General features: G+C 35.2%; 1 protein-coding gene across 2 annotated transcripts; it reads left to right on the plus strand.

Annotated features, from left to right (window-relative positions):
- Positions 1 to 397: 397 nt before the first annotated feature.
- On the plus strand, positions 398 to 9,728 carry Defb110 (defensin beta 110). Of its 2 annotated transcripts, none has more exons than XM_075978907.1 (2): positions 398 to 452; positions 9,595 to 9,728. In XM_075978907.1, the coding sequence occupies exons 1-2, from the start codon at positions 398 to 400 to the stop codon at positions 9,726 to 9,728; spliced, it is 189 nt and encodes a 62-aa protein (XP_075835022.1). The 2 variants fall into 2 exon arrangements, with proteins under 2 accessions (XP_075835022.1, XP_075835021.1); XM_075978906.1 differs by lacking the exon at positions 9,595 to 9,728 and adding an exon at positions 4,320 to 4,462.
- Positions 9,729 to 20,280: the final 10,552 nt, after the last annotated feature.

Raw genomic sequence — 20,280 nt, forward strand, 5'->3', positions numbered from 1 at the left:
ACTAATCCAATCAGCTGGGCGGTGGTGGCACACTTCTTTAATACCAGCACTCGGGAGGCAGAGGCAGGCAGAGTTCTGTGAGTTTGAAGCCAGACTGGTCTACAAGAGCTAGTTCCAAGACAGGCTCACAAAGCTACAGAGAAACCCTGTCTTGAGAAAAACAAGCTAATCTAAGCAGATTTTGTTCTGCGGAAATTTACTAGTAATAATGTCATGACCATGTTCTTTGAAAATGGCACAATAATTAACCCACACATACAAATGATTTTGGTTTTTCAAGCTTCAAAGTCCTTCCCAGGAAACTCTATAAATGAAAGTGGTCATTGCTTCTTGACTGCAAAACAAACCGGCTTTCCAAAGAGGATCTGTTGTCAGTTCTTGCTTAAGAAACTGTACCATGAAGATTCATCTCTTTTTCTTTATTCTACTCCTTTGGGTCACAGTATTACCAGGTAATATGCAAGTATTTGTCAGAGGTATTTGTAGAAATGGATTTGCAAAGGTTTCTGTTGCTATTTGCTAAAGATACTTTCTTTAAAAAAGTTAGAGTGATAATATTGTTTTACTAGATTTACTATGAAATTTTTGAATTGCAACATGAAATAATTACTAGTGGAAAACCCAGTGAGATATGATGAAAATGTAGTTTAGCTGATAATATTATATTAATATGCTGTTTATGGGTATTATCATGCATTTTCAGGATATCATACATTGTAGCTTTGGCTTCCACTGTGTTCAGATTCCAATATATTGAAATCTACAAAGATTGCTAAGTTTCAAATTAAAATAATTATATTCACCCTATTATGGTTATTCAGTAATATATATTTAATAATTATTTCTGATGAGTTTATTTATTATTTGGGAAACTGCTGCTGAGCATTATCAACTATAAGGTGAAAATAGCTCAGTGTTGGATTATTTAACTTATATTTTTTATTCTATAATAGAGTATTCTTGAAATGCTTTTTGGTATTCTTTTCTCATAATTACAAGTCAATTATAGTCCTTATTGGCTTTCTTTGAAGTATTTCTTGTATTACTATATACTGTATTTTGGTGAAAGGTTTCCCTGAAGGACTATCTCTCCCCAGCACGTATACAGTAAAATATTGGTCTTCTTATGAAGTGACACATATTCATTGACTTCAAAAAGCAAAATAAGAATTCTGACTTCAATTTATTCATTTATTTTTAAATTAATAAATTAACCTAGTCATTCATTTATTCATTTTAGATGGTCTAGTCTAACAGCCATTATATACCCCAGGCTTCATATGGCCTCTAACACATAATAGGTTATTTTCCTATATGTTCTGCAATAATTAACACTAGTAAATAATTATATAAATGTATTTCAAACCTGTATCTTTTTTACAACATATTTATTCAGGTTACTAATAACCATAGTTACTTATCCTTTCCTTCAACAAAATAAAACATTTACATGCAATGCAGGCTAGGAAGTTATAAATCACTTAGATGACAGAGTAGTATAAATTATATTGTGGTCAATAGTCTTATGGATTTTTCTATCACTTCCAAAGGGTAAGTTCCTTTTAAAATTATACATGAACTAAACCTGTAAAGAACTCATTATTATAGACAAACACAGTATGAAAAACAATAACTATCACTTTGTTGGATGATACTTTCTTTTCAATGTCAGAAGAGGCATACTATAATTTTTTTTTTTAGAAAAGGCATCTAATAGGCTTCTTTCACTTTATAGCTCACAAATCTATGGTAATAGAATGAAGTTGAAAATAAATGTACATCACTGGGCCTGCGTAGATGGCTGAGTGCTTATGAATGCTTACTGTTCCTATAGAGGACCTGAGTTGAGGTCCTCAGTTTCAAAAACCCAGAGTGGGCAGCTCAGAATCACCTACAATCTCAACTCTAGAGGATCTAATGATCTGTTCTGGCCTCTGTATTAACGTTCACATATGTGGAGTACATAAACTACTATTGCAGGGATACACACACAAACACATACGTAAAATATAATTCAGGATGAAATTTGTGATCTCCATGTGCTCATGAGTTTGAAGACCAAAGTATGACCAACCAACCAGAGACAACACCCTTAGAAAACACTCAGAAGCTGTAAACTGTCAGTATCTCTTCAGCCAATAGTTGGGTTTCATGCAGGGCTGTTTGATTGGCTTGAACTTGTCCAGCCAGGTCTGGGCACATAACCACAACAGCCCACAGTACAGTGGTCCTATATGTGTTAAATAGAATGTTTTGATTTGATTCTCCTCAAACTCTGAATGGTTAAACTTCAGTATTATTTGCATGAAAATTCTTATTCAAACTGAATTAAAATGACATTATACTGTCACTGATTTATGTCAAAATTTTCAATGCAAGGAATTTCTCTTTGTATAAATTAGCTTTCTTCTGCATTTTCCAAACACCACAAATACTCATAAAGTATAGAAGTGGAATACTTTTTATTGCTCCACTCTTTTATTTTTTTCTTAAAAACTGAAGATTTTAATTTCTATGGACATTTTTATATTTCAATCATACATATGCTATGAAAACAGGACAGAGTATTTTTGTATCAAAGAGATCACATAATCTTTCCTTCCCACATACCCCAAACATTCAAGGTAATCTAAAGAATAAAACAAACAAATAAAATGAAAAGAAGTTGTAGTTTAAAGAATTATTCTGGGGAAAAATTCTGTAAAGATTTATATTGTATATGAATTAAGATTCATATACTACTTAAATTCTCTATCATCTGAGGCTGATATAACAGTATAAATTGTACTCATATGAGAAAGAAACAGATAGGGATTCTTCTGAAGGTCTGACGCGACTTATGCATTTGAAGAAAAGAGGTTATTTATTTGTCTTTTCACAGTATTATTTGAACAGTGACTAACAATTAGGGGTAATGATGCCCCTGAGAAGACATTCAGAAATGCTTGGAGAATCTTTGTCATAGCCTGTACAACTGGCAACTGTGGGGTAAAGTTCAGAAAGGTTGCTAAATAACATGCCCCTTAAGACCAAGATTTGTTCAATCACAAATTCAACTTTACTTAGGATGAGAAGCCTACCCTAGAGCCTGCCATGCCTCCCGAATTATTTTATTTCATAGAAACTAATAGCCTGTTATAGTAACAAATCTCTGTAACCTGAAAACTGGGAGTCATAGTCAAGGGTTATCAGGAATTCAAGTCCATCCTTGGCTACACAGCAATTTTGAAGTCAGCCTGAGTTTCATGAAATCCTGTCCAAAAAAAAAAAAATCTCTAATTTTACTTTTGTAATTCTAGATAAAAGCATGACAAAGTTAACCATGGCAGAATAGCAGTGCTGGTAGAATCTGTTCATAACTCCAACTACAATTTTTTCAACCATTCTTTTTGATTTGTTTTGTTTTTCTAATTAAAAAAGATTCTAAAGTGAAGCAGGAGTTAATAAACTTATTTTTCCCAAAAAGCAAAGTAAGTAAATATTTCAGGTTTTATGCAACCTACAAGATTAATTCTCATTGAAATTTGTAAGTGTTTATATACAATGTATAAGTAGATATTAGTGGAATCATACACCATAAAAAAGTGTCAGGGTGGATTGGCCCCTATGCAGACTTTATTCCTTGCCAATATCAACACAACTAACATAAATCTGAAGAATGCCTTATCAAAAAACTGTGATTTTGAGAAGTGTGGTAATTTCAGAAATGATCTAAGGATGAAAATGAATGCACACATACATACTCTCTCTCTTCTCTCTTTCCCCCTCCACTTCTCTCTCTTACACTCCTCTTTTCTCTTCGATCAATGCCTTTGTTATGTATAGATATAATTTAGCTAATATGTTTGGGAAAGGAAATTACAAAATGTCCAGGAAAGTTCTATTTAAACAAATTGTTTGCCACTGCTTAATTCTAAATATTTTTGAAAGATAAAATAAAGTTGCAATGAATTTTAGTAATGATGTTCAGCATAAAACATAAGGCTTGAATTGATTATTGATGATAACAGAATAGAGCACTATTAATTCTATTGACAGCTGCAGAAAGAAAGTCAGCAGAATGTAAATCATGACTCACTTTTACCATTGTCTTCAAGAAGTTTTTTTGAGTTCATCACTCAGTTGTTTGTGAAAACCTACTTAGTCCCAAGGCATTTTCTGAAGTCTAGGATATCCCTCATATAAGGCAACAGTGAATTCACTTAATTTTTCCCCAGCATCTGAGGATGGTCACACTATAATCTTTTGTCTCTAAAACTTTCTCCTTATGGGTATGTCATATACAGTTTCCTAATTCCAGCATTCTTTCCTTTTTACAGCCAGAAAAAGGTTTCCCGAGTATGGTAGCTTGGATTTGAGTTATCAGTGCAAAATGAGTAAAGGTCACTGTAAAACCCAGTGCTCTGAAAATGAATTTAGGATTGGTTTCTGCATAAGACCTGGAACTCACTGCTGCATCTAGAATTTAAGATGATGGATGAAAAGATACACATGACCCAAGAAGACGAACAAGTCTAATTAAGTCTTCCCAACAAAAAATTTCAAAATATGTTTGTCTCCGTAAAGCAAAAAGAATCTAATAAAATTTAATTCTGAGTCATTCAGAAGTGGTTCTAGCTCACATATGAATTGGTACATTCAGAAATAAACTGAATTGAGTCTATTTGTGAACATTCCTCCAACAGTACACAGAATTTTGTGTCTTGTGATAGTTGACAAAGTAAGATGGTGGGAAAGCCTAAGTCAAAGAAACGACATGTATCTCTGAGATATAGACTGCCAATAGATATGCACTATTAATGTATTAACCCCATGAAAATGTATAAAGTGTTAGGCTTGGTGACTCCACATGAGAACAAAGATCATTCTCATGAGATACAAAGTGCTTAAGAGAGAAAATAACCAAGGCATAAGAACAAAGTAGCAGAGAAAATTCACATTGCTTCTAGGTTCTCTTCATGTTTCTTTTTTTTTTTTGTGGAAAGAAATATAAACCAAAAGGAATAGAGGACATTTCAGAAAGAAGAATGTTGACATAATTATTAGTTTAATCTTTTCTTTATATTAAAGAGCTGATATTACACAAGGAGACACACATGAGGAAGAAATACTCATCTTCATTTTTCACCTTTGATCATCCTCAGTTCCTCTCCTGCCTCTGAGTGTTCAACTTTCTGATCTGCAACACTACATAAAATATCTGTACAATATCCACCCAAATGCCTGCTTTTTATTATTGCCATAGCATTACAATTTAACCATTTATATCAAATCAAACTTCTTGTAAAACATACACTCACCCAATATAATAGAATAGGTTTTGGCAAATTAATTAATGGAAAGGGAAATTATTAAAGAGACACATGTGGGTTAGAATATGAATCAGAAAAAGAAGGAATTTCATAATTTCTTTTATTGTGGCCTCTCTGTGAGCTCATTCCTGTATGCAGATAGTGAGATAGAGACAACAGATGGAGCAAGTTTATACTAAACCTTATTTACACCAGTGCCACACACATGGTAGAAATAAGATGCCACTGCTTAGGCTATACTGAAGTGTGTGTGTGTGTGTGTGTGTGTGTGTGTGTGTGTGTGTGTATGACTGATCAATTTTCAGTGTTTTAATCCAATGAAAGGATGAGTTCCATCATGAAGAGATTATTTTCTAAGTACATATTGGTGTTTTTAGTGTGTTTTTCTTTTTCAGATTCAATATCTTTAAATAGGCAAATTATCCCATGTGTTCCTTTGCAACATATACACTGAAAAGTAGTTTATATCTTATGGTAGTCATTTGCAGCAGGCTCTCTTTTCTTTGGCACCCCTGGTACTGTGGTCTGAATAATTCTCTTTAGAAGAGCTATGTGTTACATTGCATATCAACAGGCAGGACATGTCACAGCATCCAGGACTTTTACTCACTGGATGCCAGCCGCAATTGTTCCTTTAAAGACAAAAATAAAAATGCTCACATATGTTGATAAATACCTCCTTTGCAAAGTGAAACACACGTAAACACAAAGCAACCATTCTCACAGAAATTAAAATTTTAAATGGAAGCAAAATAACCACTAACACTGTCATGTGGCCAATAATAACATTTCTGTGTTTTATAAGAATAATTGTCTATTCAAAACTTTATTATATTGTTATATGTTAGCTGCAGACATACAGAAAAAATTAAACAATATTTTTACAATGAATCCATTAACTGTATGATTAGAACATTGTGACTTTACCTAACCCATTAATGAGTTATTGCTACTACAAGCCTTCTACTAAAATAATTGTTAGTGACTAGCCAGAAGTTGAAAATGTTTAGATGTTCTCCAGACAACAATGGAATCATCTTTTTAAGCAGGCTGCCCTAGCATGTCTGGGACTCTTCCCACCATTTAGTAATCCATTGAGAGAAATCAAATCCCTCTCAAATGTACATGGAAGCCACTGCCCTTGTTCAAGATGAAAAGGCTAGAAACATGAAGAAGACACTTCGGAAATCTTTTGTGATTTTCTATTTATACCAGAATTGAAAACTAAGCATGGCTATCTGTGCTTGTAACTCCAGAATCATGTGCAGAGTCAGGTGTCTGGAAGATTGCTGGCCTGCCAGTTTACTGAAAGGTGAGCTGTAGATTCAGTTAAAGACTTTTCCCTAGGGAATAAAAAGAATGCAGAGGAAGGAATCTGATATTCTTATTTAGCTCTGCATGTATGTGCCCAGGTTCACACACCCATACATCCAAGCAGGTGCACATCACAATGACGCACAAATGAACAAGTAAAAGTATAAAGGCCAAGTTAATTACTGCCGTGTCGGACAGTAGCAACTGAAGTTTGTCAGGGACTAACAAAGAGGAGGACAAAGATTGCTCAAAGATTTCTTGTCTAGGCCCTCACCAAGGAAGTTTTGTCATTTATTGAAAGACATCGTCATTGGAACAAATCTCAGTGGTATAAGCTCACTTAGTTCTGTGTATGTGAACTTGGAAAAGTAGAACGGATTTTAAAAGTTACTGTGTGGAGAAGATAGAAAACCACCGGGTGTGTGGAGTATGGTGATCTTTTGAATTGATGGGAGAGGAGAGCAACCAGTTTCAGTCAGTGTATTCGTGGCTTATGAGAGCATGGGCTCTGTGCCCTTGTTAATTGGGAGAGAGAGAACACATAGACATAGATGCTGGCAGCTAACTTCACATGGTGCAAAGGCCTTAGGATGTCTCTTAAAAATATTAATTGGGTTACTGAAGGGAAAAAATGAGAATTATAGCTAGTAGTGGAGATGACAAAGGACCTGGAATTATAAACTAGGTCCAATGCTGTGATGGAAACTTTAAAAGCCCAGAGAGCTGGTTAGCCTTGACCTGATTTACAAAGGCCCCCATCACCTCCACTGGTGTTCCTTAGTCTCATATTGACCCATGTAGCCTTGTTCAGTGCATAACTCAAAATTAATCTGAAAATTCTGTCACCTTATTATGATTTTTCTTGATTCATCCAAGTGTTCTCAACTCTCTTATCTAAAAATCTGGACTCTCATCTTATTTTTTCATGGTATTCTCTAACCTCTATAAATTCTATTTGTGCCCTAACCCATGAAAACTTATCTAGACTTATCTTCCATTTTACAACTCTTACCGGTGCCCACATTTATTCACCAATATTTTTTTTCTGTTCCCATCTAGCACAAGAACCAGCAATACTTAGTTACTAATAAAATGTGAGAGTTTAAAGAAAGAAGAATGCTTTTTATATAAAACTAAAAGTGAAAATAATCATCAAGTTCAAAGATTAGTTTAACCAGCCACAAACTTCTATGATAAGCCTTCTATACTAAGAAAAATGAAAAAGCTAATTTGTGAACTATAAACTAGAATATATATGGATATTATCATTTCACATTATTGGACACAATGCCCTGAAGTGGGAAATTATTATAAACTACACTTTATAGTCCAGAAAAAAAGCATACACAGGAAATAACAAATGGAGAGCTAGTGATGGAGTATGGGTATTTCTGATTAAATATTAAAATTATGTTCCTATGTCTATTATATCCACACCTAGTGACTTTTCCAGATGATACGTATACTGAATATACATGTTTAAGCAATTCACTTCTTGTAAAATAATCCAAGATGGAGGGACACAATCAAAATGGTCACTAAGACATCATAATTAGAAGTTTGTGCTTATACTGTAGAGAAGACAATACTGTTTAAAACTGCATCTGCATCTCCGTTGCAAGGCTTAGACACTAACAATGCTCCATTTAAAATCAACTTTTACTATGAATCCAAAAGTGAAGTAAAGACAGGCACATTTAAAGTGCTCTAGTTTAGATTTCTTAACAATTTTTCCACTATAAGAGCTGGTTACATATTTCATACATAATGTCTTTTAAGATTTCACAAAATTTGTCTAACTTATTACAAACAAATGTACTATATAGAGATCTACCCAACTATTTTACTTTGAAAGAGCCTGTGGTTCAAGGTCTAACTTCTTGATGAACTTTCTTCTGTCTTAGTGTCAACACATACCTTGCATAAGCACATGGCTTCTCAATCCTACCCCTACACATTTTCAGTTCTGCCTCTATTTTCCCAGGGAATCATGAGACCACGGAAATGGAGGGGAGCAGAAAAATGTATAGTTCAATAAAAATCAATAAAAAATAAATTAAATATTAAAAAGATATTACTAAAATTGAGAGTATTGCTGACTTTTTTGTCTACCCTTAAGACTCTTTTCCTGAGTTTACTTGTCCAACCTCTATATGAGGATTATAGCTTTGTTTTTATTGTATCTTGGTTTGCATCTTATTGTTTTTTGCTTTGTCCTGTTTGGTGATCCTCTCTTGGAGGCCTGCAGTTTTCTGAAGAGGAATTTAAAACAGGGTGGATCTAAGGAAAAGAAAAGTGGAAGGAGCTGGGAGAAGCTCAGAGGAATGGGGGGAGAGGAAACTGTGGTAGGGATGTATTGTATGAGAGAAGAATCTATTTAAATAAAAGATCAATCTTTAAAGCATAAATAATTAGATATAAAGAATGTCTGCAATGGACAGCAAAGCCTTTTGGGACAGATATGAAAAACAATGACATTTGCTTTAAAGGTTGTAAAATGAAATATTTACAAGCTAGTAGAAGTATAAATATTGGTTTAATAAGTGAGGGATCAAGTGAGTCAGTTTAGTAAAAGGAGAATAAAAATTGTAGATCCAGGAGCTCCAGGATGATGTGGGGCAAGCAAGATGCTTGTAGTGTCATCCCTTCCCCAAAGAACTGCTGAGTTGTGAAAACAATGAGCAGTTGCTCCTCCTCCCAGACCCTATTACTTCATTATCAGAGCATAATTTTAACTCATATAAAATAATACATCTAAAACTTCATGTATATGTATGTGTTTGTTTAGACATAGACATCAAAGAAATGTGAATTATCCATGGTACCGTGTTTCACTGTGGCATTTTCACACATGTATAAAAGGTACCTTGACCATATTCAGCTCCCTTTAGTGCCCCTCCCATTGACCTCCTTTCTCTTTCCAGAGAGTTTCTTTCCACTTTCATGTCTTTCTTTTTCTTGGTTGCAGCCAGAAGTAACATGTCACCAAAGTACAGACTAGAGAGATGTGAAAAAGTGCGAGGCATGTGTAAGACCTACTGTGATGAGGATGAGTATGATTTCGGATACTGCATCAAATGGAGGAACCAGTGCTGCATATGAATGACCGGAGTGCCGAAAGGAGGTACACCGATGCCTAACTCCAATGTTCATCCATGCTACCGCTGGCGTCCATATGCCATTAAGTTTGAGAACTGATAAGTAAACCATTGCATAGCTACACTGGAGTGTGCACGTTTGGGTGTCTCTTGAAGAACAGATAGATTGCTTCTGAGTATTTGCTATTGAAATAAAAGTGCTGTGGACATTTCAATAAGGACTTTGCATGGACATGTGTTTGCTTTTGTTGTTCTTAGCTAACTACTTACAAAATAGATGAAGTATGTTGTAATACACATGTAACTTTTCAAATAAACCATCAAACTGTTTTCTACACTTATTTCACCTGTCTCTGTCTCTCTCTGTGTGTGTGTGTGTGTGTGTGTGTGTGTGTGTGTTGTGTTGTGTGTTCTGTGTCCATTTCCACATATCATGGCACACAAGTGGAGGTGCCAAGGATGACACTCAGGTCATCAGGCTTGGTGGCAAGTGCCTATACATGCTGGGCCTTCTTGACAGTTTTGTTTTCAAAATTGAAGATTTTACACTCCCTCAGTGTGTATAAAGCTATGTTTCCTCCAATGTCTTGGGAAGTAAATCCATTCATTAAACATCAGAATATTTTAAAAGATGTGGAACTGCTTAGATTTCAATGGTCCCCAAAATACTAGCCTTTAATCAGCAAGATCAATATTGTATGGCCAACTTTGAAGTTTGTGTTCTCCGACCCCTTGGGGAGGAGAAACATTAGTTGCATTCCACCACCGGGCTTTAATGAATGCTTTGCGTGAGCTGATGCAAGGTGATGTCTGAAACCTGCTGCTTCCATGTAACATCTGAAGAAGGCTTTGACCTGAAAGTAGCAAGGTGAGGAAAGACAGGCTGTCTTTTGAAAAATATGTTCTTCTTGAGTGTTTCATAGTCTAAGTTCATAAAACCCCTGAAGCAAAAATAGAATTATGTTTTATGTCAATTTGCTAAACTTATGATACCATACTAAAACACTGAAGTCAAAGGTTATAAAAATTTTTCAATTTAGAATATTTCATAGCTTATTAAGAATTCTCACACTCTGGGCAAAGGGGCTTGGAGTTTTCATTCCATGATAATTGATAACTGTGTTAAAACGTCCTGCAGGCCCATAATTTGAGGTACCTGCAATATGGTAGCTGTTCAAGGTTTAATTAGAGTCTGACATTGTTTATAATTCTTGCTCCTGGCAATAATAGCAGCAAAAGCTTTGGCTCAGTATCCCAAACAGTATTCTCTGTAATTGCCACCTTCTTTGTTTTCATGACTATACAGTTGGGTTGCTGTTTGCACTAACTAAACCTCACTCCCCATATTTTTAATAGGCTCAAACACAATGCAAAATTCAGAGAAACCCGAAGGGAAATTATTCGGAGGAAATCCTTTTGCTCATCAGTCCCATATAGTCATTCCTAATAGAAACTTTGTGCTTGACCTTTTTCTTTGCTTTAACTTGATATGAATTTTGTGCACTTCATATTTATGTTTAAATTACCTGGTGTAGTTATCTCTTCCTTTAAAATAAAACCTGGAATTCAGAAATTTTGTGTAAGGGATGAAGAGGAGGACACACGAAGGCATAAAATAACAGAAACATCTTTGAATATATTATTGGAACTTTAATAATAGTAAGCTGGGAAAGTATTTTGTAGCTTCTCTGAGCTTTAGTTTTCCTGTTTTTAAAACATAAGTATTTCTTTGAAGCTAGCATTAATAATTTTTACTATTTAAGCTTTCACAGAATCGATTTTATTGAGAATATGGGAGTCTAACTATAGCAGCATACTACCTAGCTTCATTGCTCTCCTGTACAGTATTTATTCTGCTCATCTCTCACAGCCTCAACCCCTACCCATCAGTACTCTTGCCATGACTTGCCAATCTCGAGTTGTTATTCTATTTTAAAGCTGACTTTTAGGGGGAAAACCAATACTTGTATTTCTAAGTAATGTAAAACTGATATTTGAGGCTCCCTTCCCCCTCATTGAAATCTTAAACAAATTAAATTGAACAGGTTCATTTGCAAAAAAGAATATTTTAGCAATTGAGCAACACCTTGAACTAGCTGTAGTTCACAAAGCAATAGGGACAACAACTGGACATATAAACAAATTAAATTGCTTGATTGCCTACTACTAGGTATTCATTTTATTTGTGTTATAATGAGGAGCTTGCCTTATTTGGCAATGATTTAATTGTTTGGTTTCCTGTGACTTCTCACAGCTTACTAAAATTTGGCTGCTTTCTTATAAATTTTAAAGGTTATTTTAACTATGTTTAAAGATTTATTCTACTTTTAAACTATGTGAATGAGTATGTGTCTGTGTTTGTTTGGCCATGTGCTTATAGAAGCCAGAAGGAGGTTTCAATTCTTAGGCACTCAGTCACAGGTAGTTGTAAGCAGCCTGATGTAGATGCTGGCAACCAAGCTTAGGTCCTCTGCAAGAACACTACTTTATTTAACTGCTGTGCAAGTCTTCAGCCCATACTGTGAACATTTTAAAATACCATGTTTAATTCACCGTGTAAATATTCATGATACTAAGGCTGCTTCCAGGTCAGATTTAATGTAAAAGGCCCATCTTGAGAAGAGTACCAACCTAAGTATCTTAACTGATACAGCAAGTTGACCCTCAGATTACTACAGAAAGAGAGTAAAGACCTAAAGCATCGCTGTTTACAGAAAGATTTAGATTGATAGAATGTAGATTCCTCTATCCCTTCCCCCTATCTCTGTCTCTTTTTGTCTCTGTCTCTTTCTTTCTCTGTCTCTGTCTCTGCCTCTCTCTCTCTCTCTCTCTCTCTCTCTCTCTCTCACACACACACACACACACACACACACACACACACATGACTGCTTACAACCATGTCATATTTTGGCAAATCAAATTTTTGAAATTTTATTTATAGAAAAGGGCTAGTTTTTTTTTCATAGTGACATCTCAGTGTCGAAGCCCTTAAAATATCCCAGGATTTGCATCTCTATTTTTGACTTTCCTTTACTTGTTGTTTTATCCTCATTGTCCCCTGAAAAGTTGTTTGTTTGGTGACTTGCATGGTTGACTTACATAGCAGTAATATGTGTTACTGTATCATATACTCAACAGGTGAAAGACCATATATAAGGGCCAGATCATACAATCTTTTATTTTCAAGTTGTGGAGTTGACAAAGTCAAGGTATCAAATGTATCAATACTCATAAATTAAAATATACCTTATTCCATTGATATTTGCTTGAGTTTTAAATATTTACATATTTTTCTTTTCTTAAAAGACTATGCCCATCTTTGTTTATAAATAAATTTTCATTATTTAATCTTGTTTGATGCTCATGGCTTTTTGAGTAATGAGGTGTTAAAGAAAACCACAGACACTTCTACCTATGCTAGCCTGACAGAGAACTAAGAAATGTCTTTCTACACTATGAACATCAATAAATTTAAAATAGAATATGTTTTAAAAATACTTAATATAGGGTTGCATACACTTGAATTAGGCAACACTACTTAGTAAACAAAAGATAGAACCAAAAGCAACAGTGATGTGAGAATTAACCTGGTTAAAAGTGTGATGGTGGTGGAGAGAGAAAAACAGACCCATGTAGGGACTCTAGGTTTTACAGTCACATAGTATTAAAAATAGTCACAGTTCTTCACAAGAAAGATCAATGGAAAACTCATTGTTTACAGTCTGGATGTAAGTAGGCAGTAGAGTACTTGCCGGTCCTGTGCCAGGCTCTTAAGTTTAATGCTCAACATAACTATAAAACAAACAAACAAACAAAAACAACAAAAGAAATAAAGAACAAAAGCATTGTTTAAGATTCTGACAGGTAAAATTAAAACTCCAATATGTATATGCCAGAAAACAATGGATATATACTTTCCAAGTTAGAGAGATGAGACATTAAATCAGTCAAGCAAGAACATTAGTTGAGATGTACCTCAAAGATGGCAACAGAGACTCAAGTTACATGAGGAGCTGGGACATGATGTCCCAGAACTGCCAGCTCAGTTCCACAGCAATCAAATTCAAAACCACAGTCAACAGTAGAGTTCAAAGATGGTGAAGACTGCCTTGCCCCTTCAGAGGAGCACACTCTGCACATCAAAGAGAACAAAGAAGACATAACAACATCCAAATGGGTTCAGGGAGAACTGTGGGCTGGGTGCTCCAAATGAATTGTCCATAACTAGGTCACAGATCGTTCAAAACCTTTCATCCACAACTTTTATTTTAGTCCCACGGTTTACATGGGAAAAGGAGCAACACCTTAAGAACAAGATTAATGAAGCGCTTCAAGGAAACACTGCAGATTTAGAATCGACTTCCAGAAAATTCACAATGTTGCTCTTTTTTAATTTAAAAAAGTTAACTGAAAACCTTTAAGCTGCAGAGTCTTAAGTAATAGCCTATAAGTTTGCATTAATTTTTTAAAGCTATGTCGATGAAGTGTTCCACTAACAATTTCTCTCTGTGAGTCAAAGACTTCATGACCCTATAAGATTCATTGACATTACAGATTAGCTGAGCTGTAAGCCACTTACTTAGCATGCATAAGACTCAGGGTGTAGCACCCAGCATGGGTAAAGAAAATACAAAGAGCTAAAAAATATGCCTCATGGATAAAAGGTAAATATGCATCCTCCTCCAAAGTCAGTCAAACTTCCTTTACACCTTTCTCTTCACAAATCCTAACCACAAGCATAAATAAGTATTTTTCTAATATTACTTTAAATAAGCATGCAATCTTAAAATTCTTTAAGCGATAATATTCAAAAACACATTCCTGCTAATGGCCCACTTACTCTAATGGAGACATACCTCTTAGGTCTATTTGGCCATGAGTTTATGAATTAATTAATCCACCAGAGAATTTAGCATGCTAATGATTCAATCACTTCCCAGTAGTGTCACCAGTTACAGACCAGTGATCTTTTATATCTAAGCCAAAAGTTCTCAAACACATATCCTTACTAACCAATTTCTTTTGTATCATATATTGGAAAAAGACACAGAGCATGTGTCTTCCTGTAATGATTTTTGCCCTCTGAAATAATGCTATGTCCACTGATTAGAAAGAGATTGACTGCAGAATTTCAGTCTCTTGATAATTATCTAACAAAGACGCATATTTTCATGTCTGATATTTCAAATTTGAAAGCAGTGAAAATATTTATTGAAGACTAAAAGTTGTTACAAGAATCTCTTTCTTTATAATAGTATACTCATATGCATTTCTCCTCACATTTGGATATCTTATCTCTAAAAACAGTATTGATGAAAACCAGGAATAAGGGTGTGGTAGAATAAGGGCATGCATAGGTTTTATGCCCAAAGGTCTGGATATTCAAAATGTGCTTTGTATACCTAAGGTATTTAAACCTCACAGAATTTGCACAAAAATATAAAATCTAAGTTTTGACCTTAAACTATTGAACTGGAGTATACATTTTAATAACCTATATTACTCATGTACACACCAACATCCTTGAAATACTGCTTCAGTAACTCAGGGATGCATCCATCCATCTACAGCTCTTCTCTTTCTATCTTCAAATTCTATGTTCTCTTCTCCTGCTTTCTCCCCTGTATTTTTTCTTCTCACTCTCTGTCTATTCTCTAACTTTTTGTCACCTGTTTTCCATTTTGAGCTTACTTATCTCTTAATTAATCTAAAATATCCAAACTGGTATATTTTTCTGTTTTAAGGGCCACATAGTTGAGGAATGTGAATATTCTCTAAATTAAATGGGTATCAGAAGAAACAAGAAAATCATACTGCCTCAAACTCCATTGTCCCATTGTCCCTCCAGACACCAGAAAGAATAGTGCTATCTGGAAAGTGGACTTCATCAGAACATTATCAATGTCAGTCATCTGGCAAGAAATCAGACTATCAGAGACTGGCTCTCCTTCACTGTATTCAGATTTGGGTAGCAGGAGAAAGTTTGAAATGTGAAAAACCAGCTGAAGTCATAGGAGAAGGAAAGAGCAAGGAAGAATGTGTTGGTTTAGTTCACAATCACTTCTCTGTTGAACACCAACTTTTCAGTCACAAAGTTAAAGAACCTACACAGTCAGCACCCTTTCTGTTTCTATGCCCCTCCACAGATGCCTCCATCTACAAGCTGAAAGGGTCTTCAGATCCTTTCATATGCCACATTTGCTCTAGTTTAATTTTGTTGCTATGACAAACACCAAGACCTAAAGTTACTTAAGAAAGGAAAGGAAAGGATTTTATGTCTTATGCCTTCAGGTCAAGTTCATTATGGAGGGAATTCAGTGCAGGAACTGAAGTAGGAACTTGAAACAGAACTGGGGAGGAACACTATTGTTTAAATTCTTCAGAGTCTCACTCTTAACTATTTTTTTATTTTTTCTTCCTTCTGTATGATTTTTTAAAAAGGGGTTTTGACTATGTAGCTTCGCTAGCCTGAGCTTTTTATATAGACCAGACCTCATTTTGAAAGAGATCCCCTTCTGGTATTGGAGGAGTGTATCAACACGCTGAATACTTAGCTAGCTTTCTTATGTAGGCCAGGATCACCTGCCTAGGGAGTGGGGCTGCCAAGTGTGGAGGGAGATCAACCAGAATGAGGACAGTTTCCTACAGATATATCCATAGGCCAATCTGATCAAGCAGTTCCTCAGTTAAAGCATTCCTTTCAGTTGTTTTGATAATTAAAACTAATTAGGACAACACTTATTGCAATAGCCAATGTTTCATTCTAAGTATCTGCCCCATTGCTCAATATGTATCATTTCACTGTCTTACTGCAAGCATACAGTGCTCTGAAGGATGATGAACAATGGTCCTTCTGCATGGGACATGGTTTGGTATTTGCCCCACTTTAGACATGATAGACATTGTCCTTTGTCACTGATAGCATCACTCCCTTTTCTTATAACTGGTTGTATTTTGTGCAGAATGTGCAATTTCTGAAATTTATTCAAATAATTATTATACACTATGTCTATCTTACTGTTCAACCGTGGAGTCTATCATAGAATTGTGCCAATGTACAGTCAGATCTCAGCAATTTTTTACCAAATACTCTGAAATTTATGCATAGTTTTATTGAGTATGGAAACTAACTAAGAAATCATTAGATTTTAGAGAAGAAAACTCAATATCAAAAAGGTCACATAGACGATGGAAGAAAGCCTTAGATACAAACACAGAACATTTTATAGTAACAATAACAACAACAAAAAAAAAAGCTCTACATTCTTCATAGACTAACAAAGAGGTTGGGTAATCTCCCTGATGTTTTTAGTGATTAATTAACATTTAAAGAAATTTTATTAATTGAAATAACATGTTTTCTCTTGGGGAGGCATTGTTGAACTCCTGGATATTCCTTTATAGTGAAAGAACAAATAAAAAAAATAAAAAAGAACATCATGGTTTTGAAATACTAAGAGACTTGATATTTTTCTTTGGATGCTATTCCTGGATGAGAACCAACGATTCAGAGGTTGTCCATCTAACTAAGAGATCACTAGAAGTGTAGGCGTATCAAAGTTAAACAGGTAAGAGAGCAGCGTTTCGGTAGCTATCAGTTCTGCCCATCTCTCTTCTCAGCATGTTGTTCTCTACTTGGGTTTTTCAGTACCTGTGCTTTGATCTGGAGAATTTCCTGTGTGGGTGCTATCTAGGAGCAGTCTCCAGAAACTCAGTCACACTCTCGTCTTCTGAGAAATTTTCTCTCCAATGGGTTTTTTTTCTTTTCCTGAATAAGAAGAAAGTTGAAACATTCAATTTTCGACCTCCAACTCGATAGATCTCACTATGTAACCCAGGCTGACCTCTATGAGTTTAAGGCCAGCCTGGTCTACAGGAGCTAGCTCCTGGACAGGCAATTAAAAATCAAAAAACCCACAAAAACAAATAATCTAAAAATGTAAATTAAACCTGATTTGGCAAAAAAAAAAAAAATACGGATTTCAATAATGTGTTTGATTTCAGTTTCTAAAAAAGAAAACATTAGTGATTAATGATAAATAACATACAAATATTAGTAAGGCAATTAAGAATTTGGTTTGTATCTTCTTATTGTTGACAGTCTCAAACATTTATGTCATTGTTACTAATTTTTATTCCCGTTTCCCTCTTTCCCATCCCTCCATGTCCCACTGACAGCCAGCTTCTCAGCAAATACTCTCCTGTTGCTATGCCTTCTTTTTGTATCTGACCTACTAAATTTATTTAGAGGGGAAAAAAGAAAGCTAACAGCAAATGTTGACATCAATATCTTTGTGCATAGAGACTAAAGATGAAGAAGGATATGAAAGAAAGGGGGAGTGAGAAAGAGCAAGAAAAGAGAGAGAGAGAGTGGTTAATAATGGAGTTTTTACTAAAATTATGTTGCTATTTAAACAACCCATGGAAAGGAAAATAGCTTTTTGTTGACACAGAGTACTCAATTTTGCTTTAGTTAAAGCTTAACCTGAACAGGTCTATGCAAACAATAATTTATATTTTGAAATCTTCCCCTATCAAAAATTACATTTACAGATAATGTTACTGTTGAATTCTACTAAATGTTTAGTAATGATTCATAATTTTCACACATAAATTTCCTATTCCAAAAAGGAAGGAAAGATGGAAGGAAGAAAGAAAAGTAGTAATCCTTAACATATTATAATAAAGTAAAATTTTAATTTGATCCTGAGAAATCATTCTGTGAAAATTTCTGTATTTGTTTAAATAAAAGTAAATAAGACATAAGAATAGCCCAATAGGTACAAGAAAATTTGCAACAAACACAACATTCATTCAAGTGAAAACAACTTTGGTAACTAGAAACAGAATGGATCTCTCTCGACCCATGAAAGCACATTCATGAAAAACCCACAGCTCCTCTCATTCTTATACTCAATGAATGAGTTGAGCACACTATTCCCAAGATCAAGAATAAGGGAAGGATATTTCTTGATCACCACATTGATTGTTATTAAAAGTAAATACTACAGAGAAAATTTTTTTTTTGAGACAGGGTTTCTCTGTAGCTTTGGAGCCTGTCCTGGAACTAGCTCTGTAGTCCAAGCTGACTTGGACTCACAGAGATCTGCCTGCCTCTGCCTCTAGAGTGCTGGGATTAAAGGCATGTGCCACCACCGCCCCACTTGACGTGGACAAAATAAGTTTAATCTACTAAAATTATTGTGTTTGCTTTTGGAAAAATCATGCTACAGGATTTAAAAAGGAAGGTATTTGAAGTGAGGATGAATTATGAAAACTGTAATAAAATATTCATATTTATAAAATTCAATTATATTTCTACTAAACCAGTAGTAAATAACTAAGAATTGAAGTATTAAAACATTATTTATGAAATAAACTGAAATAATAAAAAACTAAATTTATTGATTTATACACTCATTAAAACAGAACTTACTATATGATAGCTACATTTTTGTTAGTTAATTTTAAGAAACAATATTTTCTCATTTTGCATACCAACCTCAGTTCTCACTCTCTCCTCTCCTCCTGATCCCTCCACCTTCCTCACCATCCCAAACCTTATTCATTATTCAGAGAGGGTAAGGCTTCCCATGGGTGGTTAACACAGCCTAACAAATTGCTTTGAGGAAGGAACAAGGCCCTCTCCATGATATCTAGGCTGAGCAAGGGTTCCAAAGAGAATGGGTTCCAGAAATCCAGTTCAAGCAGGAGGGATAAATCGTAGTCCTACTTCCAGTGGCCCCAAACACTGTGGAGAGCCTAGTTTAGTCCTATGCTGATTCCCCCAGTGTCAGACCAGAGTCAGTGAACTCTCAATAGCTCAGGTAAACTGATTCAATGGGTATCCCCAGCATGGTCTTGACCCCTTTGCTCATATTATTGTTCTTCCATTTCTTTAACATGGCTTTGGGAGCTCAGTCCAGTGCTTGGCTATGGATCTCTGAATCTACTTCCATCAGTTACTGGATGAAGGTTCTATGATGACAATTAATGTAGTCTTCCATAGTAGGAAACCACTTGTTTGTTTTTTAGCTGCTCAGCAGCTCAGACCTGAAAAAAATCACACAGAAACTATATTATTTAAAACACTGCTTAGTTAATGACTCTAGTGTATTTCTTGGCTAACTCATATCTTAAATTAACCCATCTCCATTAATCTGTGTATTGTCATGAAGTTGTGATTTATGGGGTAAAGCTCCAGCATCTGACTCTGGCAGGGCTACACGACTTCTCCAGACTCTGCCTCTTTCTCCCAGTATTCAGTTCAGTTTTCCCCACCTAGATCTATTCTGCCCTATCCATCTGAGCCAGTTTCTTTATTCATTAACCAAAAAAAAAAAACAACACACAGAAAGACCTCCTACATCAGTCATCAGTCTGATCACAAAGGAAGGCCAATTCAGGCACCCTCTCCACTATTGTTTATGGTCTTAGATTGGGCCATTCTTGTGGATTGCTGGGAATTTCCCTAGTGCCAAGTTTCTTGGTAGCCCCATAATGTTTCCTTCTTTTAAAATATCTCTGTCCTTTCTCTCCATCTCTGTGCTTCCCCC

Source organism: Microtus pennsylvanicus, chromosome 7 (genome assembly GCF_037038515.1).
Source record: "Microtus pennsylvanicus isolate mMicPen1 chromosome 7, mMicPen1.hap1, whole genome shotgun sequence".
NCBI lineage: Eukaryota > Metazoa > Chordata > Mammalia > Rodentia > Cricetidae > Microtus > Microtus pennsylvanicus.